This window comes from Clupea harengus, chromosome 3 (genome assembly GCF_900700415.2).
Source record: "Clupea harengus chromosome 3, Ch_v2.0.2, whole genome shotgun sequence".
In the NCBI taxonomy this organism is placed as follows: Eukaryota; Metazoa; Chordata; class Actinopteri; order Clupeiformes; family Clupeidae; genus Clupea; species Clupea harengus.
Genome location: NC_045154.1, coordinates 29,941,137 through 29,964,500, shown reverse-complemented (window position 1 = coordinate 29,964,500; position 23,364 = coordinate 29,941,137). Strand labels below are relative to the sequence as shown.

The following is a 23,364-nucleotide window of genomic DNA, read 5'->3' as shown; positions in this document are numbered from 1 at the left end:
TTAGGTGGGCTTTAAATAACTTCTGTGGGACCCCTTTCTGAAGTATACCACAGGAAAAGAAAGAGCAATGACATCTTGATCATTTTGTATGGAAGTGCCCTTCTAAAATCCTCAAAAAAATGTCAGCAGGGCATTTTTAACTGTGATTACAGAGGAGACATAGCCACTGCAGTGATCTTCTTAGTTTAATGGAATGACCACTGTCCAGTTCCGTTTCTCCCTGGATAATGTGGTCCCAGACTTTTACAAAGTAAACTTTTACATGAGTATCTGATCTGGGTACTGCACCGTGTGGCTGGCAGAAGAACTCTGGAGGCCTCCTGATATGGACCTGTGATCTGAGGCCACTGATAGTGCTATCAGGTCCAAGCTTTGAGGAATCAGGAGCAGTAGGCAGATCACAGGGCGTCACCCCCCTCCACATCAGCCTACCTATCTCCAGCAGTGGCTTAGGCCTGATAAACTTGGTCACTGTCAGAAGCCACCAGCATGTGAGAATCAGGCAAAGATCTCAATGAAATCAGAAGAAAAGAAAGAAAGAAACTGATAGAGGCAAGAAACACACAGAAACACACACACACACACGTATCACACTCAAGATAGGCAAAGAGAGAAATAAATCTTATGTACAGTAATATCACAGTAATATCCCAGACAAATTACACTTCCAGTTTTGAGAATAAGACTCCAGATTCTTTCCTTCTCCGATCAGAGTTCAACCATAAACCTTACCAACACCCCCCCCCCCCCCCCCTTATTCTAAGCATTGTAAAGTTGACTGAACTGGAGTTACAAAAAGCAGCCACCTCGCTTCAAAGGCCAAGCAGCCGAAATCTGGGACAGAGATTAAGCACTGTCACGCTGACATATAGCGGGGGTTTTCACATGAGTAATAGGGTGGAGAGTGGAGCTGATTTACACAGCACCCGAGCCAAGCAAATTGTTAAGAAGTAGATTTCCACCACTATATCCACCCCAGATCATGATAAAATGCCATCAGATAAGTTTTACGCTTAGGAACCAGTGCTTTTTTTGTATGTTGTTTTGTTTAACAAATAGTGAACAACATGTGAAACTGGTGCTCTCTGTCATATTTTCATTTTCTCTATAAACATTTAGCATTTTGGTTGAGATGTTATTTCAAAAAGAAACGACGAGGGAAATGAAAAGTCATATTTCCTTGGGCGGGAAAAACAGGGTGCAGTCATTTGACTGTGATTAAAAAAGCGGACTAAAGATAAAGATGTTTTTTTGCTCTTGCTTTTTTCACTACTTCGCCACACTTTCCCCTCCCACCAAGGAGGCTTAGGAATTTGAAGAAGAATGTGTTCAGAGATAAAGAAAACAGCCAGCCTTACAGTGCTGCGTATTCTTACACAGCCTTCAGTGAGTATACCACAATCCTGACTTGTGTGTGTGTGTGTGTGTGTTTGTATGTGTGTGACCTTCCCCTCAGAGACTGCTGTCCGAAGAAATTGAGAGGGGTCAGGACCTAGGTAGGTTTCTCTGTGGTCAACAAGCAATCTGCTTAGGCATTAACACTGGCTGACTGTCATCCTATACACCAGACCCACCCAACCCCCCTTCCGAAAAACTCGGTTCAACTTCAACAAGTCTTTAATTCAAAGCTCAGTGGAGAAAAACCAATAACACAGTTGTCATATACCTCAAAAGCAAGAACAGAAATGTAATAATAAAACAGGCAGCGCTGATTTAAACGTGCTTACCTAAGAAAAAAAGGAGAATGACAATAATAGGTATGTTTAAATTATACAGTTATGAAACCTTTCAAGGTATTTCCTGGACCCTTTAAAATACTTTTTACAAGTCCTCTCCTAAGCTGAATATGAAAATCACATTGCCAATAGAAGTCTGTTTTCCCATTTAGCTGTGAAACGTCACTATTATGTACAACTTCAGCTACCACAGCCATTGGATCACAAAGCCAGTGCGACCAAATCATAATTTAATATCAGAGCATATTTACAAACATCAGAGAAGAGCTTCAGTGAAGAAAGTCTTATGGTTCTAACATGAATAAGAGCTGTACTGTGAACTTTTCAAATCTGAACGACAGGCCGAACAAATAGAGGACTGAAAAATGACACACCTAGAAACCTTGTTAAAATAGAGTGAGAAATTCCTTCTGAATAAAACACTTTCATTCATAAAAATAATAAATTACACTGAACATTGCTAACGACAAGAACTAAAAACTCACATCTCAAGAGTTACAGCAACTCAAGGACGCTAATGGAGTTTCCTCATTCAAAATGGCCGCCCTCTTGTCTGATGCTATAATGCTGGGAGCTTCTGAGCTTGCGCATGAGCTCCGGTAGGGGGCGCTGTACATGCAGGTGAGGAGCTGGGTGACTCTCCTGCTTTGGTCCTGTGGAGATAGAGGAGGTGGCTCTGTGTTGCCAGGTTTCCCGGCAGCTCAGTTGGAGGGTACAATAGGTGTGAGGTCAGAGACGAGCCTCAGATGGCCAGCTGCAGCTTGGTCAGGTTCCTCTGGTGCATGTTGTGGTGTCGGACGAGCTCATCAGACCGGGCAAACTTCTTCTGGCAATTAGGCCACCTACAGTTGAAAGGTTTCTCACCTGACCCGGAGGAGAGGCAGAGAGAAGGAATATTTCACTATAAAAGGTTCATTATGCAATATTTAGGGAACATTCAGAGGAGAAATGGTGACAAATATGAATTGATATTGATAAATTGTATACTTTACTTTTTGTCAAGACATTTTGGTGTTTTCAAACCAAAGTAGCACAGGGCTACCCAAATAATCTTAACTACTACTTTCTACAAATCGTTTTTTATTCATGTGCCAGAGACAGAGGAACAGAAGGGAGGTAAAATGTGGAAAAATAAAAGTTTTACGCACTTGTTTTACCTGTATGAGTCCGGGTGTGGGTCTTAAGATGGTCAGACCGTGAAAACTTTCTCTGACACGTCTCGCACTGGAACGGTTTAACTCCTACACAAACACATATACATACATACATGGAGAGAGAAACAGAAAACGGTGGATGCCAGGCGGGAAGCCATTCCAGGAGACGCCAGAGTGGAGCCACTTCCAGCTACTGCATGCTAGTGCTAACACCATCGCAAACAGTGCCATGACAACAATGTGGTGGTATGTTTTCAGGTTTGCATTGTTCACACCTGAGAAGCTACTCTTTGCAAAAGAAGAGCTCTTTGGTCTGAACCCAGGGGGGTTTCTTAAATGTTCTACAAAGAAACCTTTGAAGGTACCTCTAAGGGTTCTCATCCCATTAAAGGCTTCTGTGTGGAACCTTTAAAAGTTACCCCAAAGAACCTTCTCTTGAGGTGGTTTATGTTTTTTTTGGGGAGGAGGGGAGGGGGTAGTAAGGCGCACAAACATTCTCTTGCAGGTTGAAGCAGGCAATGAAATGGAGAGTGCAAAAGACAGGTTCTTAAGAGAGGTGAAATGAATGGAAAGGGAGAGAGGGCACAAACCTGTGTGCCTCCGCTGATGTCTCTTCAGCTGGTCTGACCTGGAGAACTTCCTCCCGCAGTCTGTGAAGTCACACTGGTAGGGCTTCTCGCCTGACGGACAGAGTAGGATCAGTGGTGAGGATTAGCTGTTCTCGAGTGTGGAGGCAGGCCTTTCCAGATTACTGCTAACCCACTGGGGTTCTCTTGCCGAGCCTTACCTGTGTGCTTGCGGCTGTGCATCTGAAGGTGAGAGAGTTTGAAGTAGCGCTTGTTGCAGCCGGGGTATGCGCACATGAACGGCCTCTTCTCATTGGTCTCTGACGAGCGCACAATGGCTGGGGTGATGCCAGGCACTCTGCGGACATCCTAAAAGACAGGCAAAGACATTTCATCAGACTCGCGTCAGAACGGCTCTCAAATGTTACAATGAAGCAGCAGCTCAGGGCCATGGCCAGCTGTCTCTACGGTCTGGGGTTTATTTACCGTTAATATCTTTAATCATGCTTGGAAGAGTCCATAGCAACATGCTTGACACCTTTTTGAATGACACACTTCTTGGCACCCAAGTCCCACCTGTACAGTAGCTCCAGAGCTGCTGCCTGATTCCAGATGAGAACTGACATATGACCCATGTAACAGCCAGATCATTTTCACAGTTAGCTCAGATAAGCTTTTAGATAGATCAACTGAACCAGAGTTACTTGACAGTCAGAGTTACTACAAATGCCTTTTACACCTGGAGAACCTTTGACTTCCAGTGTTTTAGATGCAGAAGTGTACATTCTTGTTTGAGGCGGTCTTTCAAGTCACCATGTTAAAACAAAACACTCCCTAACCCTAACACCCTAACCCTAATGCTGGCATGGTAAAGGTTACAGTCTTTTAGCGCCAACACAAGTCCTCCAGGTAGCACCTGACCATGGGACAGACACGGCCCAGATCAGGCCCGGATCAGGCCCGGAGCCGATCCAGCTGGTGCACAAGGAGATGTCACAGAGAACAGATTGCACATAAAAGGGTTCCTGAACTGAACACAGGGTCTTTCCGCAAAGGACAAATGAACAACCCAATTCTCCATAAGTGTGCGTTTAATAGATTATCATTTGGAGGGTGGGGGGACTAATTATATCGGAATTAGCTGTGATCACGGAGATTAAGCCTGGCCTCTGATTTACTATGTAAATGTTGGCCGTTAGTCACAGGCACTGCACAGACCCTATTAGAGATCAGCTCCAATCTACCCCAGCCACCCCCACCTCACCCCTCACCCCACCCCACCCAACTCAACCCTACCCCACCCACCCACTCCTCTCCCAGACCCCCAGTCCCATCTGCTCCTCATTAGCCCGTGCTTAGCATAATGGCGTTTCTGGACACCGCCACGGTAATTAATGTATGTTAAGTGCTATTGATAAGTAAATTACTTAAAGTGTTTTACGGCTGTTCTGTCCCACCTTATCTATCCCATGGGGGGGATTACATCCCACAGCCAGGGCAAACTGTCCACCTCTACTCAAATCATCCAGGCTCTGAGCCCTCTCAATTCAAGTCGAAACATGGGGACGGATCAGAGGCTTTCAGTGGCTTCTCGTATTGACCCCAACATATTTATCATGTGATGTGTGTTATTTAGTTGTTGGAACAATGAAGGGATCGAAACCTGGAGACGTTGAGGGGAAACATCCTTTTCTGAATGAGCTGAGCAGCTCTGGACTATCTCTGCTCGCAGTGCTTTCAAGCCTCTGGCAGACATTAATTAGGAGCTAATGATTTATTAGAGCAGGCCAGCGTATGGAAACTGTATCTTTATTGCTAATGGAGTTCTTGAAAGTGATTCCTCTTCCCTTTTCATCCCAAAATGCCTTTTAAATGTTTCAAGCGCTCTGGCAAAGCCCTGCTTCCTCTCACAGAACAATTTTCATTGCATCAGCCATCTTTCTTTCTCTCTCTCTCTCTCTTGCTTTCTCTCTCTCTCTCTCTCTCTCAATCTTTCTTACTTTTTCTCTTTCTTTCTCTCACTCTTTCTTTCTTTTCTTTTCTTCCCTTTCTCCATTGCCCTATCTCACACTCACGTCCTCACCCTCCGTGTTTGTGGAGCACGCCCTAGCATTCTAGTGTTGAGCAAAGACACCATTAACGTCCGCCGAGACCCACGAACCACTCGCCCGTTGGCACTCTTGTCCTGACCTTGGCCCTGAGCTTGCAGTAGCAGTGCTGGAGTGTGCAGGCAAACGCCGGCCCCAGCATGAACTCTCTCTGGGGCGGCTACCCCCTCCCACCACCCCTCCCCCACCCCCGCCTCCAGCTCCCCCTCCGCCTCCGCCTCCACCCAACCTCTACCCCCACAGAGCGACGACTGACCTGGAGGCCCCTGAAGACGCCGTGCGTGTGGAAGCGGTACTGCGTGCTGCAGCTGTACACCATGGGCGAGTTCGGGTCGCTCTCGTAGCCCGCTGCATGGCTGTGGAGACAACAGGACAGTTCAGTTTTAGGATATGCAGTGAGGAACTTGATGAAACTCAATTTTATCATCCAAAAAATTCTGTTTAATGAGGAATGCAGTTGAAAGTAAAACAGAGATAACATGCGACAGAGCTCAGCATGGTGTTCGTGGATTTCTTGTGTTATATCAGTGCAATATTAAAGTATCAATTCAGTTGTGTTGAGTATCAACACTCAACCCAACTCAATTGGCTTCCCTCCCGGCAACTGAATAGTTGAATTAAATTTAGATGACGCATGCTGTACAAGCTAAATCCCTCAGTAAAGGGGGAAAGAAACCCTGTAATTCAGTTTGACAGTGGGGCAAATTGCTCTCTGCTCTTTAGTGCCATATATTCAGCTCCGAAATCCCAGGTAGGGGCCCGCGGAAAAGATGAATGGGGGACTGTGTGCCGCCCTCAGATTTATCCACGAGTCTGAGTGCTAACCTCGTAGTCCCCTAACAGTGACCCTAGATTAGGGTGCGTTCCTCCCCCATCCTCGCATGCCATGCGCCCTTACTCTCCGCCGAGGTCGCGGCTGCGCGGGAGTCGGCTCGGGGGAGCAGCCTAATGCAGACGGACAGCACCGTTCAGGTCCGCCTCTGTTCAGCTCAGAGTCTACGGTACGGCACAGAGTGCTGGTCTCGTGTCTGTACAAGGCCGGTGAAAGGTTTTCATCATCGCCGCCATTTAAAAATGAAGGGAGAAATAGGCTAATATTGTTGCAGGTTTGATGTGTTTTGTTTCATAGTTTTTCGTGGAATGAATTCCTGTTGTATAATATCTATGTCGACAAAAAAAATCATTAATTTAGTTTGACAACATTTCTGTTGACCATTGCAAACATTTCCAGAGATTTACTCAACAGTTAGGGTGACAGGAGGGGCAGGATTTGGGTCCCCTTTCGATCATAGATTGAATTTTTTTTTAAAATAAAACAACTTTGTCAGCGGGGCATAAAGGCTTCTTTGTCTCTCTGCCGTACTCTACAAGACAGCCAGACTGGGGGACAGTGCAGACGGCATCCTGTGATAAATCTCCCTACAGTTCCTTCATTCACTCGCTCGTGGCGATGGGGAGAGGGGCTATGGCTAAAGCGAAGGGAAGGAGGGGCTGCCGGCACTTGGCTGGAGGAGAACCAGAGGAGCGCTCTGGCTCTCGCTCTGGCTGCCTTCTCCCCGAGAGATGGGCCTTGTGCGTCTTATTTTTTCCACAGGCTGGCCTCTCGTCGCTCCCGCGCTCGCATTTAGCAGCGGATTAATCATCCTTTCGCCCCCCGATTTTCTATCTCAGCCTGTTTTTTTTTTTAATGGAGGGGGCGGGAAGGGGAGGCTGGTGCAGCACAGGGGTCACAGCCTCCCCGGAGCTCCACGCACGCAGACGCGGCGCGGCGCACAAAACGGGATGCCGGGCCCAGCTCCCAGGAGTCGGGTCGTCCCATTGTATAAGCCAGGCTACTTCCACCAGCTCCCGGCCCAAAAGACACCCCCTTTTCCTTCGCTCCCGTCTCCTGTTCTGGTCAAGGTTGACACACTGGGAAATATATGACAGGATACATTTCCCCCGGCAGACAAAATAGAGGAGCACACACACACACACACACACACACACACACACACACACACACACACACACACACACACACACACACACACACACACACACCAGACAGACTGCACATGACCCCTGGCGTGAACATGGAGGCATGGGGGCTGATGAGTCGGGGCGACAGGCCTAAAGCTTAAATTTAGACGTTTTGGAGTTGTATTATGCAACCAAAACAAAGAAGACACGCTTTCCCAGTTAATGCTTCAAACTTGGTCAAGGACATTTCCGACAGCTAGTTTTTGACTTAAAGGATTTAATAAATCCTATTTTTACTTCTATGAACTGAATTGAATTCGGCGTGTTAATTGCAATAAATCTGGACAAAAGTTGTACAATGCATGTCTTTTACTGCATTTATGGTGACTTTTTATGCCAATATATCTCCACTCCATCATGCATTTTACCATGTGAGTGACTGGTCAAATGTGTGATTTAATGAAGTGGAGCTGTCCGGCCCAACACTATTCTGTGGCCATTGCAAAGATGAATGGGTGCTAATCCAGATCAAAGAGGAATTTCTCAGATGACAGGAGTGGGTCACGTTGACATACCTCTTAATGGAAGAAGCCAGCGTGTTAACAGGGTTCCATGCCATGCATTCCAGCGGAGATGCCATTTGGTATAAATTATCGCTGCTGGGGATTCAAACAAATAGAAAGATTACTTCAAGAAAAAAATGTATTAATTACCCTCCAACACTGGCAAACTCCATTAAAAAACAGTACAAAGAGAAGAGAAGAAAAGAAAGGTAAAACTCCACAGGAGTCAGAGCTATGCTTGAAAAATGCCTCCTTCCCCATTTTGACTGATGCGTCCTGGGTAACGGCTAATGAATGTGTCATGCATAGAGAAGCCGCCCAACCCCAACACCGTGGCCATTAGTTCATCAAACAGGGAGGGAAGCGTCCCTCATATGCGAGTGCCCATACATTATTATTAAAAAATAAAAAAAACAACTGCAGACTCCGGGGCTGTCCATTCTTTAACCTGCCAGGTGCTTACCCCAAACACATAGCTGAGATTTATACTCTGCGCCCCTGACACCCCAGCGTTTCATCACAACGCCAGCGGACAGGGAGCTGGGCAGCTGTGGTGCCTGGTACAACACAGAGCAGAGCGGAGCAGAGCAGAGGAAGAGAGCAGAGCTGGGCTGACCTGACCTGAGCTAACGGCCAGCAGTTCTCTTCAGGCTCTCTCTCTCCGCCCCCCCCCCCCCTCTAGAGCGCTACCAGAGCTGGACTTAGAGCAAAACACTGGTGGGCTCATGCTGAACCAAGTAACAGTGTGCAGGTGCAGATAATCCCTGTGCCTTTTGACAATGTGTACGCGAAAAGAAACATTAGAGGTCTGATTTATATGTGTGCATTCACCCCAGGGATTAAGCCTGAAAGGTGCAGAGTCATCTGGCCAAGATGCTTCTGTTTACTGTAAGGTATACTGTACGGTAGTTGCTCACTATTCCCTGATTTTTTTAATGTATTTTTTTTTAAAGATGGTTGACAGTTCTGGGATGGGTATTTGGCGATGATTTTGTTTGGCTTAGCTTTTGGATATCTGCCTTCATAGTTTGGAGTGGAGCAGTAACCCGTGTTGAGCTGGAAGTTTGATAAGTGGACATGTTTTTATTCCATCCAGCCCTGTCTGGCTAAAAACGGCAGCGCTGCCTCTGGCCTCTGTAAATACAGTGCTGTTGGTACCAGGCGTCCGATTAGAGAACGGTCCCGGAGCTTTTTTGATTTGAGCATTCCCAGCCCCTGCGCTTCGCAGCAGATTATCAGGGCTGTTTATGACATTCGAAGAAGCAAAAAAGAAAAAGAATAGAGGGACTGGAAAATTGACTGCTGCTCCATATGGGCTGAGTGTTACCAAGCTCCCGCCCCCCTCTCTCCTCTCTCTTGCTACCCCTTATCAACGTGAACTCAGTTATTTTGAATCAGTGTGTTCTCCCCAAAGTGAGAAAAGAAAGCACAACACGCCAGAGGCATGCGAGGCATGTGAGCTCATTTTGAGTCATCTCAGGCATACGAGCGAGTAAACAGCTCTGTGAAGTTTGCCGGATGGGACTTTCTTCCTCCTCCTCCTCCTCCTCCTCCTCCTCCTCCGTCCAGCCATTTTATCTGAATGAGGAATTCCAAACTGGTAAAACAGAGTGGAAACTGGTAGTGGATTACAAGAGTTTATTTTGGCCAGTTGCATTCTGCTGTGTGGCCCCTTGACCTCTGATAAGACAGGACTGTAATGGATACAGCTGGACCACGCCGTACTTGGGACTATCAATTATAATTATGGCCGTTTACAACACAGCGCTCAGCAGTTTATGAGTGCGGTGGGGAAGTCCAGCTTGCTTGTGCGTACAAGTGTGTTGGAACAAAAAAAAGACGGGTAACTTCAACATTGCAAACTTGCAAATGTCTGAGTTGGTGAGATTGCACTGGCTGTTTCTATGGAGAGTGCATACAGCCAAACTGGCCTATCCCTTTTCCTGTGTTCTGGAGGAATAGGGGTGTGCACCACGGAACCATAACTTTTGGGAGGGCAAGGCTCTTTGAAAGAACACATTCACACATTGATCATTGTCTCGGCCCGGCTGCTGTGCAGGAGTGGAGCTGAACATCCTGTGCATCTGATAAGGGTTCATAACAATTGATATGTGCAGTCTTAGTTTCCTTTCCATCTTTAAACACAGAACACTGCATGACATCTCTATCTATGGCTCTATCAGTAGAGCCTCTCTTAAGCCTGCATGCAAAAGCCAGCGGGAATCCAATACCTCATCAGATGGCATTTTGGATATGTATGGCAGCAGAGACATGGAGGGTCTATGTTGGAGTAAAGAGTGCATGTGTGTTCGAGGCGCCTACCTGTTGTAAGGGTTCCGTAAGAGCAGTGCTTGACTGCCCCCACAACTGTCTGAGGGCGTGTGACAACCATAGACTGGGGGAGGTACAGGATACTGCTGTTCACCTGCACACGGACACAAACACACACACAAAGAGAGAGAAAGAGAGAGAAAGAGAGAGAAAGAGAGAGAGAGAGAGAGAGAGAGATGAATTAGATGATTACGTTTGAAACAAAGGAGTCTATGACATTTTAATATTATCAAACAGTACAGTTCTGTGTATTTAGCTGATGGCTGTGTGGCGAAGCAGGTATGTGGAAGTATCACAGTCTATCAAAACCACTTAAGCTATGTGTGTCTAGCACTCTGTGTTACAGGCGCTAACACACTGTAGCACTATGGGTGACTTAAATGATGATTAACTCACAGCTGTGTTTTGCACCGATAATGAAGGTATTTATAACTATTATCCAAACACGCAAGGCAATCACATGGCACTCTTGATTCCAGGGGGTTCCCAAACAGTCCAGCTTGCACTAGAGCTATTCGGCAAGCCAGCAGACAACCACTTTTATAAATGCCTTTTTAATACGAAAGCTATACAGATAGCACTGACCCCTTTCCTCATGTTTCAACCCTTTTCCCGTAATTACCCTTTAGTGCCATTTAATTTCAAATGTATTCTCATTTTCAAAATCATAATAGATGTGTGTTATCCTATTATAAGGTGACCATGGGGTAATCATCATGTATCAACCCCCACCAACCCCACCCCCCTTTTTTCTAAATGCGTAGCAAAAAAAAACAACATGGCTGGGTGTCAAGTCTTGGGTTCGAGCATAGCAGTAAGCACTGAGAGATGGGGGTGAGGGTTTTTCTGTGTGTGTGTGTGTGTGTGTGTGTGTGTGTGTGTGTATGTGTGGGTGTGTGTGTGGGTGTGTTTGTGTGTGTGTGTGTGTGTGTCTTTGGAGACAGCAACCTGTGAAATGTAGCCGCGAACACAGTGCAGTTATGAAAACAGCGGGCTCGTCTTTGAAGCTGTTAAGCAAACCGCCTCGCTCCCCGTCTACGTTTCTCCCTCTGTTGCAACGTGCAAATGAAGGGTCTGGGCCTCAGCCTCCACAATATTGTGAATTGGTCCCCTGGCAGTTCTAGAACATTCCAAAAGGCCTCTAATTCTCTCCCTGTTCTCCAATGGTCACTTCCAAAGATAGTGTGCTGTTTACTAGTGGTTGAGTCAGAGACATGGAGGACAGGAGAATGTCTAATGAAATAGGGGGCTGCCAGCAGTACATCATCCAGAGATGAAGCTCACCTCATTGTGACTTTTTTAGAGTAAACTGCATGCATATGCTGACGTTCCCTCAAAGACACACACAGACACACTCATACAACCGCACAGAGAACACACACCCACATACACACACAGACACACACATGCGCACACACACACACATACACATACACACCCACACCCACACCCACACACACACACACCCGCGCGCGCGCGCGCACACTCACAATAACACATACATAAATACACACACACGAGTCATTAATCATTTGAGGACTATGACACTTCAGTGCAAGTTGTTGTGGATGAAAGTATCTGCCAAATGACTAAATGTAACTAAACATACACGTGACAATGTTAACCAAAAACTCGTGAAAATGAATACATAGAAAACCCACATAAATACACATACACATAGACCGTAATTAAAATGCAGTTTACCCATGTTGGTTGGCTGAGCGATAGAGTCCTCGTGCTTGAAGGAGTGGTTGGCAAACTGCGATGGGTGGTGAGATGGAGTGTGTCCGTAGTTGCTGGCGCCATCGAAAGCTACTGCACTGTAACCTGTGAGAAGAACAGTCAATGTATCAGTTGACGTCTCAAACACCTTACGTACAAGAAGAACTAAGAAAATCATACAGTAAGAACATAATTCACACTGCAAATCGAAGATGAATTTTACATTCGTCAATATTTATATTTACATCTCGCTATCCTAATTTAGAAGTAAATAGATTACTAAATACTTATGAACTTTGTGTTCAGAATCTTGCAGGTCACTAAGTACATTTTTTTTAAAGAATTCTGCAATATTCTGGCTACATTACCATAATGCTCAACTTTAACCTTGGAACTAAAACAATACACATAGATAATTATGGTAGGTATAACAACTATATGAACTCATATGATATATTTACAAAAACAATGAGCTCATAAGCATGTGCTGTGATGTAAAGGGTCACTGAAAATTCCAAGCGCATCCATCAAGGTGTTGACAGCGTCGCGAGACACTTTTGTGGTTAATGGGTACACACAACCCACCCATCCCCCCAAAAAACACTCCACCCCTGTCCCACCCACCCCCCTTCCCCCAAGTTGCTCCCCTGCCTCGGTGAAGACCCACAGGGGGTGAGAAAGAACGCACCCTGTGTGAAAACAAACCCTGGCAGGACACTGAAGGGCCGACACCAGGTTTAGGGGGTGAGTCATGTCTCTCGCTGACCCCGGGTCCACCGGCGACTCGTAAATCACCCGCTCCTCACACGGACACCATTAATTACCCAGCACCACTCACTTTCACCATCGCAGAGGGGGGAAAAAAACTCATTAAAGGCACCCATTTGTCTTCAGCTTAAGACTGAGAGGAGTCGGATGTGCATGGAGAGGAGATGTGAAGCCAGGTTTGGAGCGGTCAGGCATATGGAGGTCTGCTCGGTGAGCCGCGCCACGATGGCATGCCGTTGGGTAAGGGGCGCAGAGGGTGCCCGCTGTGATGGTGCAGATGGGCAGAGTTTTAGTGCCCGCTACACCATACCCACGTGTGGGGTGGCAATCCAGTGAGAATGCAATGGTAAACAACTCTGCAAAAGTGATTGCCCTATATGTGCCATGAAAACAAAGTCACTTCGAAAACACATCCTTTTTTTCCACAAACACAGCAATTAAACTATGAGGAATATCTGCGAACAATGCCATTATATACCAGTAGAGTACTCCAACTGTGCAGATGGAAAAGCTGATTACATATTAATTTCCACTTTGCTTTTCTGAAGGCTGTTGCTTAGTAGTAGCTGTTGCATATGACTATTATTGCGATTATGGGTTTAAAAAGCGTAAATTACTACTGGGATTGCTTGTTTGGGAAGCATTTATAAATTCAAAAGTAAAGTATTAATTAGCAATTCATTCTCATTGACTCAAGCATAACTTTATATTAGATTATTTTATGCCAAACAAGAAATACTTAGAGGAACTGTGTCGTTTACTCTAATATGGTAACTGAAATGTTATAAAATAGTAATGATTCAGTAACAACCTGTTTTTTTTAATTTTATTTATAGACAATTTATTCTTAATCACTGTTGCCTTAGACTTTGCCCCTATTTGTGAAAGTGTGCATATGTTTATCAGATAATAATCAAATGGTCTATAAATATGAATAAATAATGTTTTACCAATCCTCTTGTCACTATAATAACCCTGTACAGACTGACAATAATATAAGAATAAGAATTAAAATCCTTTTCAGTAATATATTTGATTTTAGTAAAAGTTAAAGAAGAATTTAAAATAATGTAATATTCTTTTGAAGACCTTGGGAAATATGTGTGTATGAATTAAAAGCAATTACATTCTGGAAACACTGTTAATAGAGAGAAAAGAAAAGAAACTTGATCATTCAAAAGATGCCTTCTTGATGCGCTCTTCCTCTCAATGCTCCAGATAAATTCATTAAGCAGCCAGTATTATGTTGCATATTACACACGTCTTTCTCAAAGGTGACCATGTCTGTTAAGATGTGGATCACACTTAGCGCCAACATTGTGTTTACCTCATCATAGTAAGCCATTTCCATTTGGAAATTTCATACTGGTGTATTATATTGGTTTATATACTATATTATCATTGTAGACTATCAAGTTTGATATTTGGCGTGTTTTATTTTAATATAGAAATTGGAGCCATTTTAGTATGAATAAGAGGCTTTGATTTGAGTATGTGAATAGTACAAAACTGACATTCGGCTACTTACATAGGTACAGACCCATACACAGGTCAGTATGAATATAAGACAATATCACTTCTGCTTTCCATTCAAAATCCACATCACAGAAAAATCTTACCTAACACATCTGAATGGCATAAATGATGATAATCTATTTAAGTCTATAAATTGTAAAAAAAAAAAAAAAAAAAAAGAAAAAAGGCGAATTGCCTTGCATTAATATTTGCACTACCCAGTTACCTAATATCACATCTCTGTTTATAAATCTGTTTTATGGGTATATAAAATAAAAAGCATTAAAAAAGCTGTTCCTGCGCCAAATAACTTTTATTACCTGGCATAAATGTTGTATGTGCATACCTATAGAACTCATAATGGAGTTAAAAAAATCTAAATATCAGTAAGGGTAATTAAGACGTAGATAATGAGAGCAATAGTCAGCCAATATGAGTTGTTTCCTCATTCAACAGCAAAATCTGAAACTGACAATAATTCAAAAGGCAAAAAAGCAAGCCGGCAAGGAAAACATACCCTCTACCCTTGAGGGGCAATCAGACAGGTTATGCTAGCTAATGCTTGATTAGCATGACCACTACGAGATGAGAAAGAGATTAACCTTTGTCATATTTGGAATGGTACCCTGACTTAAATGACCATGACAGAAAAAGATCATCATTCTTCCAACCTCACACACAAACACACACACACACAAGTTCTTGACACCGTGTTTCAATCCACCTATGCTCCCAGAGCCCGATTTGAAACATTTGAAAAGTCACAAAGACTGTATGAGGGTGTGTGTGTGTGTGTGTGTGTGTGTGTGTGTGTGTGTGTGTGTGTGTGTGCGAGAGTTTGACTCTTACCCTGGTTCCTGGAGGCAGGCTGGGCATCCATGCAGTTGGACAGGTAAGACCCGTTGCCGAACATCCTGGGCTGAGTGGCCGTGGGTTGGCTTGGGGGTGGCGGGGCTCCGAAGGCCCCGTACCGGCAGGCCCCGGTGCCGGTGAACTGTCCGGAGAAGTGCACGGTGAAGGCACTAATCCCACAGTATGGGTCCTCGTGTGGGTCCGCGGCTGCACTCCAGCTGGGCTCCTCCTTAATGAAGGAGTGTGAGGGCAGGGAGCTGTAGGGGCCTCCTGCCGCCGGGTGGAAGTCCAGCACCGGGGCCCACTGAGGAGCACCGCTGACCGGTAAGGGGCCACAGCCGGTCCCGTTGCCCGCGGACAACGCTGGAGGTGGTGGCAGCAGGGTGTTGAGGTCACGCACGTCTGATCCCATGGTCGCCATTCCAAAGAGCCCGTCCAGATGTCAGAACACCTCACTGCAACCTGTCAATCACCTGGGTGTGACGGGGGTGAAGCTCTTCACGTACCACAAAGGAAAGAAGTGTCTTAAGCAAGTAGGGGGGGCTGAAACGATGGCAACTATCCAGCAGCAGTGAGCGAGAGAGGCTTCGGATGAGAGTCGAGATCAGAGTCAAGTCCGACAGTGTCTCATGGCGGCCAGCATGGACCGCGAGAGGGCAGGGAAGAGAGAAGCCGTTTGCAGCAGACGCATGGGTGAGGCGGACCGGACCGACCCGTGACTGGCGAAGCAGGGGACGACAGTCGAGAGAGAGAGACGATCCCGTTGAGGCAGAGCGGCGCTGGTCTGTGGTCTGTTCTAGCTCTACTCCACTCTGCTCTGGTCGGCCCAGGAGTGAATGAGAGAGAGAGAGCGAGAGTGAAAAAGTGGGAGTGGGAGTGGAAGAGGAGGAGAGGAGAGGAGTCAGTCCTGGAGAGTAAGTGTGTCTGTTTTCTTTTGGGGAGCAGGAGAGGCGCCGATACCAACCCCACTGAGGAGAGCAGCGGAGGGAGGGGAGGAGGAGCCAGGGGGCCAGCGGGTGAGACGGATGAGAGCCCACTCTTCATTTATTTACTCTCTCTTTCTCTTTTACACACACACACACACACACACACAAGCTTGCACACACACAACGTATTATTCAGTATAGTCGTTAACGTGGATGTGTTTATGTTGCTGATTTTTATTCAAATACATTTTAGTCATTCTTAAAAGGCAAAAAAACGTTTGGTTTACCTTCACAGGACTGCTTTTCTATAGGAAATGTAACTATTATTTACAAAGCAGCTTGCTTATAGCAGAGATGTTTTGCTTCAGTTCTTTAGTGATTAAGATATTTCTATTTAATATTGTTAGTCTGGGAAGTCCTAACTAAACGTTGAAGTTTAACCTTCATAAATGTATCCAAATAATGTGTTTTTTAGGTGAAATGGTTATCTTGAAAAATCGTTACTTAATTAAATAGTTTGACTTTTTTTAATTAACTCATTCATTCGTTCTTCATTTAATTTCGAAAGCATATTTGAACTGATATGATAATGATATGATGGTATGATCTGGTCAACGTCTTGGTGGCTGTGTTTGGGAGCCCGTGTTCTATCGAGCCTCATCGTCATACAGCTCCATCTGCGCCCTACCGTTCCGATCTTCTGCATTTCGCTATCTGTTGGAAGAGGTCTGCCTTTTGACAAACAACACCGAGGGGGTTGGAAGATAATATATATTCAATAACTCGAATTAAATGAATAGTGGAGGTGAAATCACAAAGACCTCTTGCTCCTATACATTACTAAAATTGTTAACGAGGCATGCTAATTTCCCAAAGAGGTTTTAATATACATGTATGTTACAATATTAAACACAGTTCTCTAGAAAAAGCAAAAACTGGGATTCTGAATCAAAACATTATAGCTAAACATTATTATTATTATTATTACTATTATTATTATCATTAACATTAATTATAAAGGCTATAACAATATGTAAATGTTCTGCCTCAAAGGCCTGAATTTTTTTCTTAAACATGGTTCTTGTGTGTGTATGGGAGCCTATGGCGAAGACACCTTGAGTGGAAAATATGGTGAAATTAATTTTTGCCGAATAAACACTACTCCCTTTTTCGATTTGATGGTTATTATGCCTATCAAAATCGACGTTCAAATAAATTCAAAATTCATCAATATCGATGTAAGAGTGGCACACTAAGAATTGTAGAGTTTGTGTTCTTTCTTTTTTAGGAAAGTTGAAAGGATTTCGGTTGTGACCGTTTCAAATATCATTGACAGTGATCAACAACTGTGAGTCTATTTAGTTTGGTGATGAACCAAAAATAGGCCTAACTGGAATTTATAAACACAAAGACACCACACTAAAAACATTTAGCCTGCCTTAACCAACAATGTTTTCATTTTTGCCCCTAAGTCAATATACTTCTATAATCCGTCGATTGTTTTGTCTAACATAATTAAGTCCGAAATATACATTTTAAATGGTGCACCATTTCGCCTTGACACACATTTTTTGTCCAGTATATCAGGACAATATATTTCACAAAGACAACAGTAAATAAAACGCTTCGCGGAGCCTCTAAATGCGTACTTTAAGGAGCCAAGAGAATCTCGAAGATTAATGTACTTTGTCTCGGTGGGAATTCTGCTTAGATAATAACGCCCGTCTCTTATCTGCTTATTAACGGAGAGGTCATCCCGAAACTCATCCACAGGTGTTGACTTTTTGTTGAACTCCTCACAGAGGGAGGGGTGAAAACGGTTAACGGTCAAGTGATCCCAGCATGCGTTAAAACAAACCACGGGGTCAGCCCCTCACCCAAGACACCACATGAAAATACACCTCCGTCAGGGGATCTGTCGGTTCTGACGGGAAAGTTACTCCAGCATCTTGAGAGAAGAAAAATCAGCAGATAAGCTGGTATCATGCAATATCAACGGAGTAGCCTAAAGTTCCACCACTATTTAAGGGACAACGAAATAGGGTCACGTTCCACTGAATTCCAATTAAAACCGAAAGGCCACCATTTATCTCAGTAAAACATTGTTATTTTATGACCAAAATAAGCTGAGGACATCTTGTAATGTATTGAACATTATTATTTGTGTCCTGTTTTGGTGGTATATGACAACACACACACACACACCCACACACAGAGAGAGAGAGAGAGAGAGAGAGAGAGAGAGACACACAGGGGAGGGAAGAAAATCATTATTTTTAACCCTTGGCATCAATCTAGAATTTGCCGAGAACAGGCGGAGTGCATTGAAAAACAGACTCAAAGGTGTCATCACAGCATACACATGTGGCGAAGAAACAGTTTAGACAAGTTTAGACGGAATTCACCTAGACTATTAGAAGGCAGAGATGGTGACACTGTCACTCACCACTCACCAGGACACGATTCTGACAAAGCAAAGCAGAGGAGAAAATATGATGTCTCCTGTCTCAAAGTGACCCATGATCATATATCTGACTGACTTTAAAATACAGAAAGGTCATGTTCTCAATTCATCTGAAACTTTATAAAAACATAATTATTCCATCATTCCCTTTTAAAACGACATTTCAATAAAGCGAGAGAAGGTCTGCAAGTGTTACAAATACAATCCTGCTAGAAGTTAGAATTGCCATACATTACAATCGGCAACAAACATTTACACAGCAATGTGCAATCAAGAGGATTAATTCCTTAATGTTTATTTTTTGCATCTACCAACTGTCTGTTCTGATGGTTATAGTTAGAGAAACGGTTTAGGCCCAGTCATCAAATGCCAAAGAATAATTAGAGGGGATAGCTAAAATGGCAGTTGGCGCCCCACACGCAAGCTGAAAGAATTATATCTTGCAAGTTATGTAAATGGTCTCACCTCACTCGCTCATGAACCCTATTTTCTGAATTATATTTGCCTTATCTGGTTCTAGCTTGTGAAGCATCAGTTCCTGAACAGTTTGTCCCTGTGGTCGACGATGGAAAAGTGCATCTGTGGTTGGTTAAGGTCGTCACCACTTGTGGGCTCATTTCCTCCATGACATGGCATCATCCAACATTTGCACATATGTGTATAAACATTCAGTACCTGTCATATCAGTCAAGTGGTCTGAGACAGGATCTGCATAGGACTAGGTAAGGGAAAACGTTTAGAAAATCATATGAGTCAAAGTTCTCATTGTCTTGGACTGAGGATAGCCGCCACTGGCCGAACAGAATGGCAGAGCACAGAGCCAACACCTTGTTTATAGATTAATGTCAATATGTAGCCCATGGAGAACACAGACACACAACAGCAACCAAAAAATGGAACCACAATACAAAATTAATCAAATGTGAACGTCAGAGAGAGGCTTGGCAGAGTTTGAAATACATGTTTTATCACACTTCTGAGATGTACGTTGAAAAAAAAAAAAAAATACATATATATATATATATATATAGTAATAAAAGGGAGATTACAGTGTCACTGTGATATATATTTTTATGTTGCAAGATTTATAACTGACGAGGTCTCTGTCCATTCAAATACACCCTGAGCCAAAAGACTTGTTAACACACAGCTGTTGGTGGACACTGAATGAAAAGCCAGTAGAATGGCCAGATACAAACCTTGTGTGTTGCATTTAATCATAAGAGGTATTCAGCAGTGTCCTTGAACAGTCCCTGTGTCTTGATCTATGATAGCTTTTAAGGTTATCTTCATTGCTTCTGGTCTTGCCAACCATTCGGCTCTCATGGCAACAGTGACACAAACATCAGAGTTTGAAAGTATGAGAAAATCTGAGTGTAGCCACACCATGGAGACGAGGCTGTTCTTCGCCTCTGATTAAATCACTGCAACGCTAAAACTGTCCACGACACTGCTGCCTCTGGCCTGCACGGGTGCTCCTCTCCACCTCTGCCATTTGTTTTTCATCTCTGAGTCGTTCGATCCCAGTGACGTGCTGGCATGGTGCCAAACAAGCCATCCTCTCCGCAGTCTGATCAAGCTGTTAAAGGTCCTCTTAAAAACATGTCAGTTCGGAAGGGGTTCTTCTGCAGCCAATTCCAATCTTACACTGCGGTCATCGTGTTACCAATTAGGCGAGATATGTCTCAATTTGTCGGCTTGCGCAGGCAGCCGACGCAGCCGGAAGCTCTGGCCTGAGCGGGGACGCGGCTTTAGGAGCCCTCGTTAAATTGATGAGCTGAGACCCTCTCTTACTTCACCATCTGGAATTCTAGTCTGGGTTTCTGCTGAAAGCCGCTGACCCGGGATTCAACTTTTAAACTCGGGGAGAGCGAAAGCAAGAGGGGAAGAAAAAAGCCTGTCATGTCGGGAGAAGTCACTGTGTCAAAGTCCTTTATCTTGCCCTTCGGTGGAAGAACTTGAAATAAGTCTGGCGTGAGCGAGCCTGCTTCGCTCCTTGGCCGGCAGGTCAACACTGAGGGCATATGGACTTCTAAAGACTTTCTTTTAGAGCGCCACAATACTACTGTCACTCTATGTAATATAAGTATGCCCAATATATAAGTATGCCCAATATATATATAAGTATGCCCAGTATATATATAAGTATGCCCAATATTTAAGTATGCCCAATATATATTTAAGTATGCCCAGTATATATATAAGTATGCCCAATATATAAGTATGCCCAATATATATATAAGTATGCCCAATAGTGAATGCCTGTATGTCAATTCATAGTCAGTAAATAGTCATAACTATCATGCCAACATATCTACAGGCCAGTCCACAGAACTGGAGAAGTGAATTTGATGTATTTTGATGATTTTTCTGCTTATTTTAATTCAGTGACCAACTGAATCTCCCTCTGTCCTGACTTCTCTGTTTTACCTCTGAAACAAATACAGACTCACAAGGCTTCTTCTCTCCTTTCAGTTTTGAAAAAGGAGCATAGGTTCCTGTGTGTCCCAAAGGAACAACAAGGCATTCTGTAAACGTCCAACGCTTCGTCCTTAAAAAACAGCATAGACAAATAATGGCTCCCATGGAGATTCAAAGCCCTTTTTTTACTCTACAAACAACAAATTATCTTAAAATAAAACCTAACTGCCTCCTGCCCAAGTGCTCTCCAGCCATAGGAAAAACAAAGCGGTCCAAGTGACCCTGAAACTATTTGGTTTTCCTACACCCAGCAGTTGCATCAAAGAGAGCCGACGTCAAGGTAGAGTCTCCACCAACTTCATTTGTTCAGCAGACTAACTTAAAGCCCCCAACAACTTTCAGCCGTTTGATGGATCTCTATTCAATTCCTCTGAGAGTATTTAAAGGCGATGAGGAATGGTCAGCCTCCTTCCATGACAGAGACCACTGCGCTTCTAACATGCTTGTGGCAGCGCGAGCTCACAGAGAACACTTGAAGTGACAGCTTGTAGTAAACAGCAGATATAAATCAAATTAAACTAATGATCCAACTATAAGAGCGATCTAAACAAAGGTTGGAAATATTGAAGTTTACAAAAAGTCATACAGTCACACAGCCATAAAACCTCACACACACACACACACACACACACACACACACACACACACACACACACACACACACACACACACACACACACACACACACACACACACACACACACACACACACACACACACACACACACACACACACCTGTATGCACACATATTTAGATGGGAGAGTCGAGGCTCATCTCTTAGCTCATCCACCTGGTGCTACATGCACAACTGTTTCCAAAAGTTCAAAGTCTGGTTTAAAAAAAAAAAAAAAGTACAGTTGGATAAGAAGGTGGGCTATTCGAGTGAGAGATGAAGTCGTCTTTTGTTCAGGCCTTGGGGCTCAGGCCCAGTTCCCTCCCTTAAGCACTATCTGCTGATAGCAGGGCCTATTCACATCAGCGTAGCTGGCTGGCAGGAATGCCATGCGCTCAGATGCAAAACAAAAATCCCCAAACAGGTGGCCGGAAAAATACATGTTGGGGGAATTCAAAAACTGATAGGGTCATCTCTATAGTCAGGGATTGTCTGACACAAACACAGACAGCCGAGTGGCCTTGGAAAAAAGAAATGGAAAATTAGCCGATGGGGATGATGGCTGTTTACGCATGGGATGTCATTCCCTATTTGAGTTAAAATAATACAATAGTATCAAACTACACAGAATATTTGTGTATTCTCAGTTATTGACATTTAAATAGCAATGTGTAGATGGTAGCAGCTTTCAGCGGGAAATAAAGGATAGGTCTGACTTCCCTGAAGTATACTTGACTTTGCTGAAGTATTTAGAACTTTGGCTCTCCCTCAAAAGACTGAATGGAGAGAAATTCAGCATTTGAGAGGATATGGGAACCCATCCAACATTACCTAAACACTGAGACTCTCAGAAAGGTCCGCCAACTGTGCATCAAGGAGAGTGGTACCACCAGCTGCGAGATCATTAATTAGCACATCTTGGTATGCCATCAGCAAAGCAGCCTTGAGTTTGGGTGAAAAATAAGTGCTTCTCTTAGGCTTTAATTAGAGACCCATCAAACGTAATGTCACTGTGATAAACTCACTGCAAAAACATCCTTGACCAAATGACTGTCTGCTGTGGCTGGACAAAAAAGTGCAATATCTACTTTTTCAACCGAAAAGATAAAGAGCTATTGTCTGTGCTTTGGGTTTTGGAGTAAGCTCTCAGTAGATGCATCATGTCGAGTTCTGCTCTAGTGCTCAGTAAAACACTGAGGGAGAAAAAAAGAGGGACCCTTGTACCATAAAAACGGAGAGTTCTATATCCTAAGAACACGCTATCAATCTTTACAGATGAATTTTTTTTCAGGCTCCACTTGAGTTTATGGGAAGGAAAAACTAGCCGGCTGGACTGGCTCCAAGAGCGAGTAGAAATTATGTTTGGTCGGGACATTTCTTCAAAGATAGTATCTCTGTGTTCGAATGCTACAGCATCAGTTTAGTGGGAATCAAATACCAGGCCTACAAATCACCGCAAAGTACTTATATTTTGCCAAAGCCAGAGTGCTGAACTCTACACCAAGCAACATGTCAGGGCTGTTTCAGCAGGGGGATCAAAATCTGGTAATAATAAATGCAGAGAACGAACTGCTTTGATAAACGTCAAATTGTTACAGTGT

The 23,364-nt window shown here is 44.0% G+C and overlaps 1 protein-coding gene across 4 annotated transcripts; it reads right to left on the bottom strand.

Annotated features, from left to right (window-relative positions):
- Positions 1–1,599: 1,599 nt before the first annotated feature.
- Positions 1,600–16,323, bottom strand: wt1a (WT1 transcription factor a). 4 transcript variants are annotated; one of them, XM_031565334.2, is made up of 9 exons: positions 15,275–16,323; positions 12,125–12,247; positions 10,412–10,514; positions 8,102–8,182; positions 5,821–5,920; positions 3,678–3,825; positions 3,481–3,570; positions 2,894–2,977; positions 1,600–2,600 (listed from the first exon to the last, which is right to left on the bottom strand). In XM_031565334.2, exons 1-9 carry the CDS (start codon positions 15,696–15,698, stop codon positions 2,479–2,481), a joined length of 1,275 nt encoding a protein of 424 aa, XP_031421194.1. In that variant the 5' UTR covers positions 15,699–16,323; the 3' UTR covers positions 1,600–2,478. The 4 variants fall into 4 exon arrangements, with proteins under 4 accessions (XP_031421194.1, XP_012694609.2, XP_031421193.1 ...); XM_012839155.3 differs by having other exon boundaries at positions 8,102–8,185; positions 15,275–16,322; XM_031565333.2 differs by having other exon boundaries at positions 2,885–2,977; positions 15,275–16,317.
- Between the last annotated feature and the right edge of the window lie 7,041 nt (positions 16,324–23,364).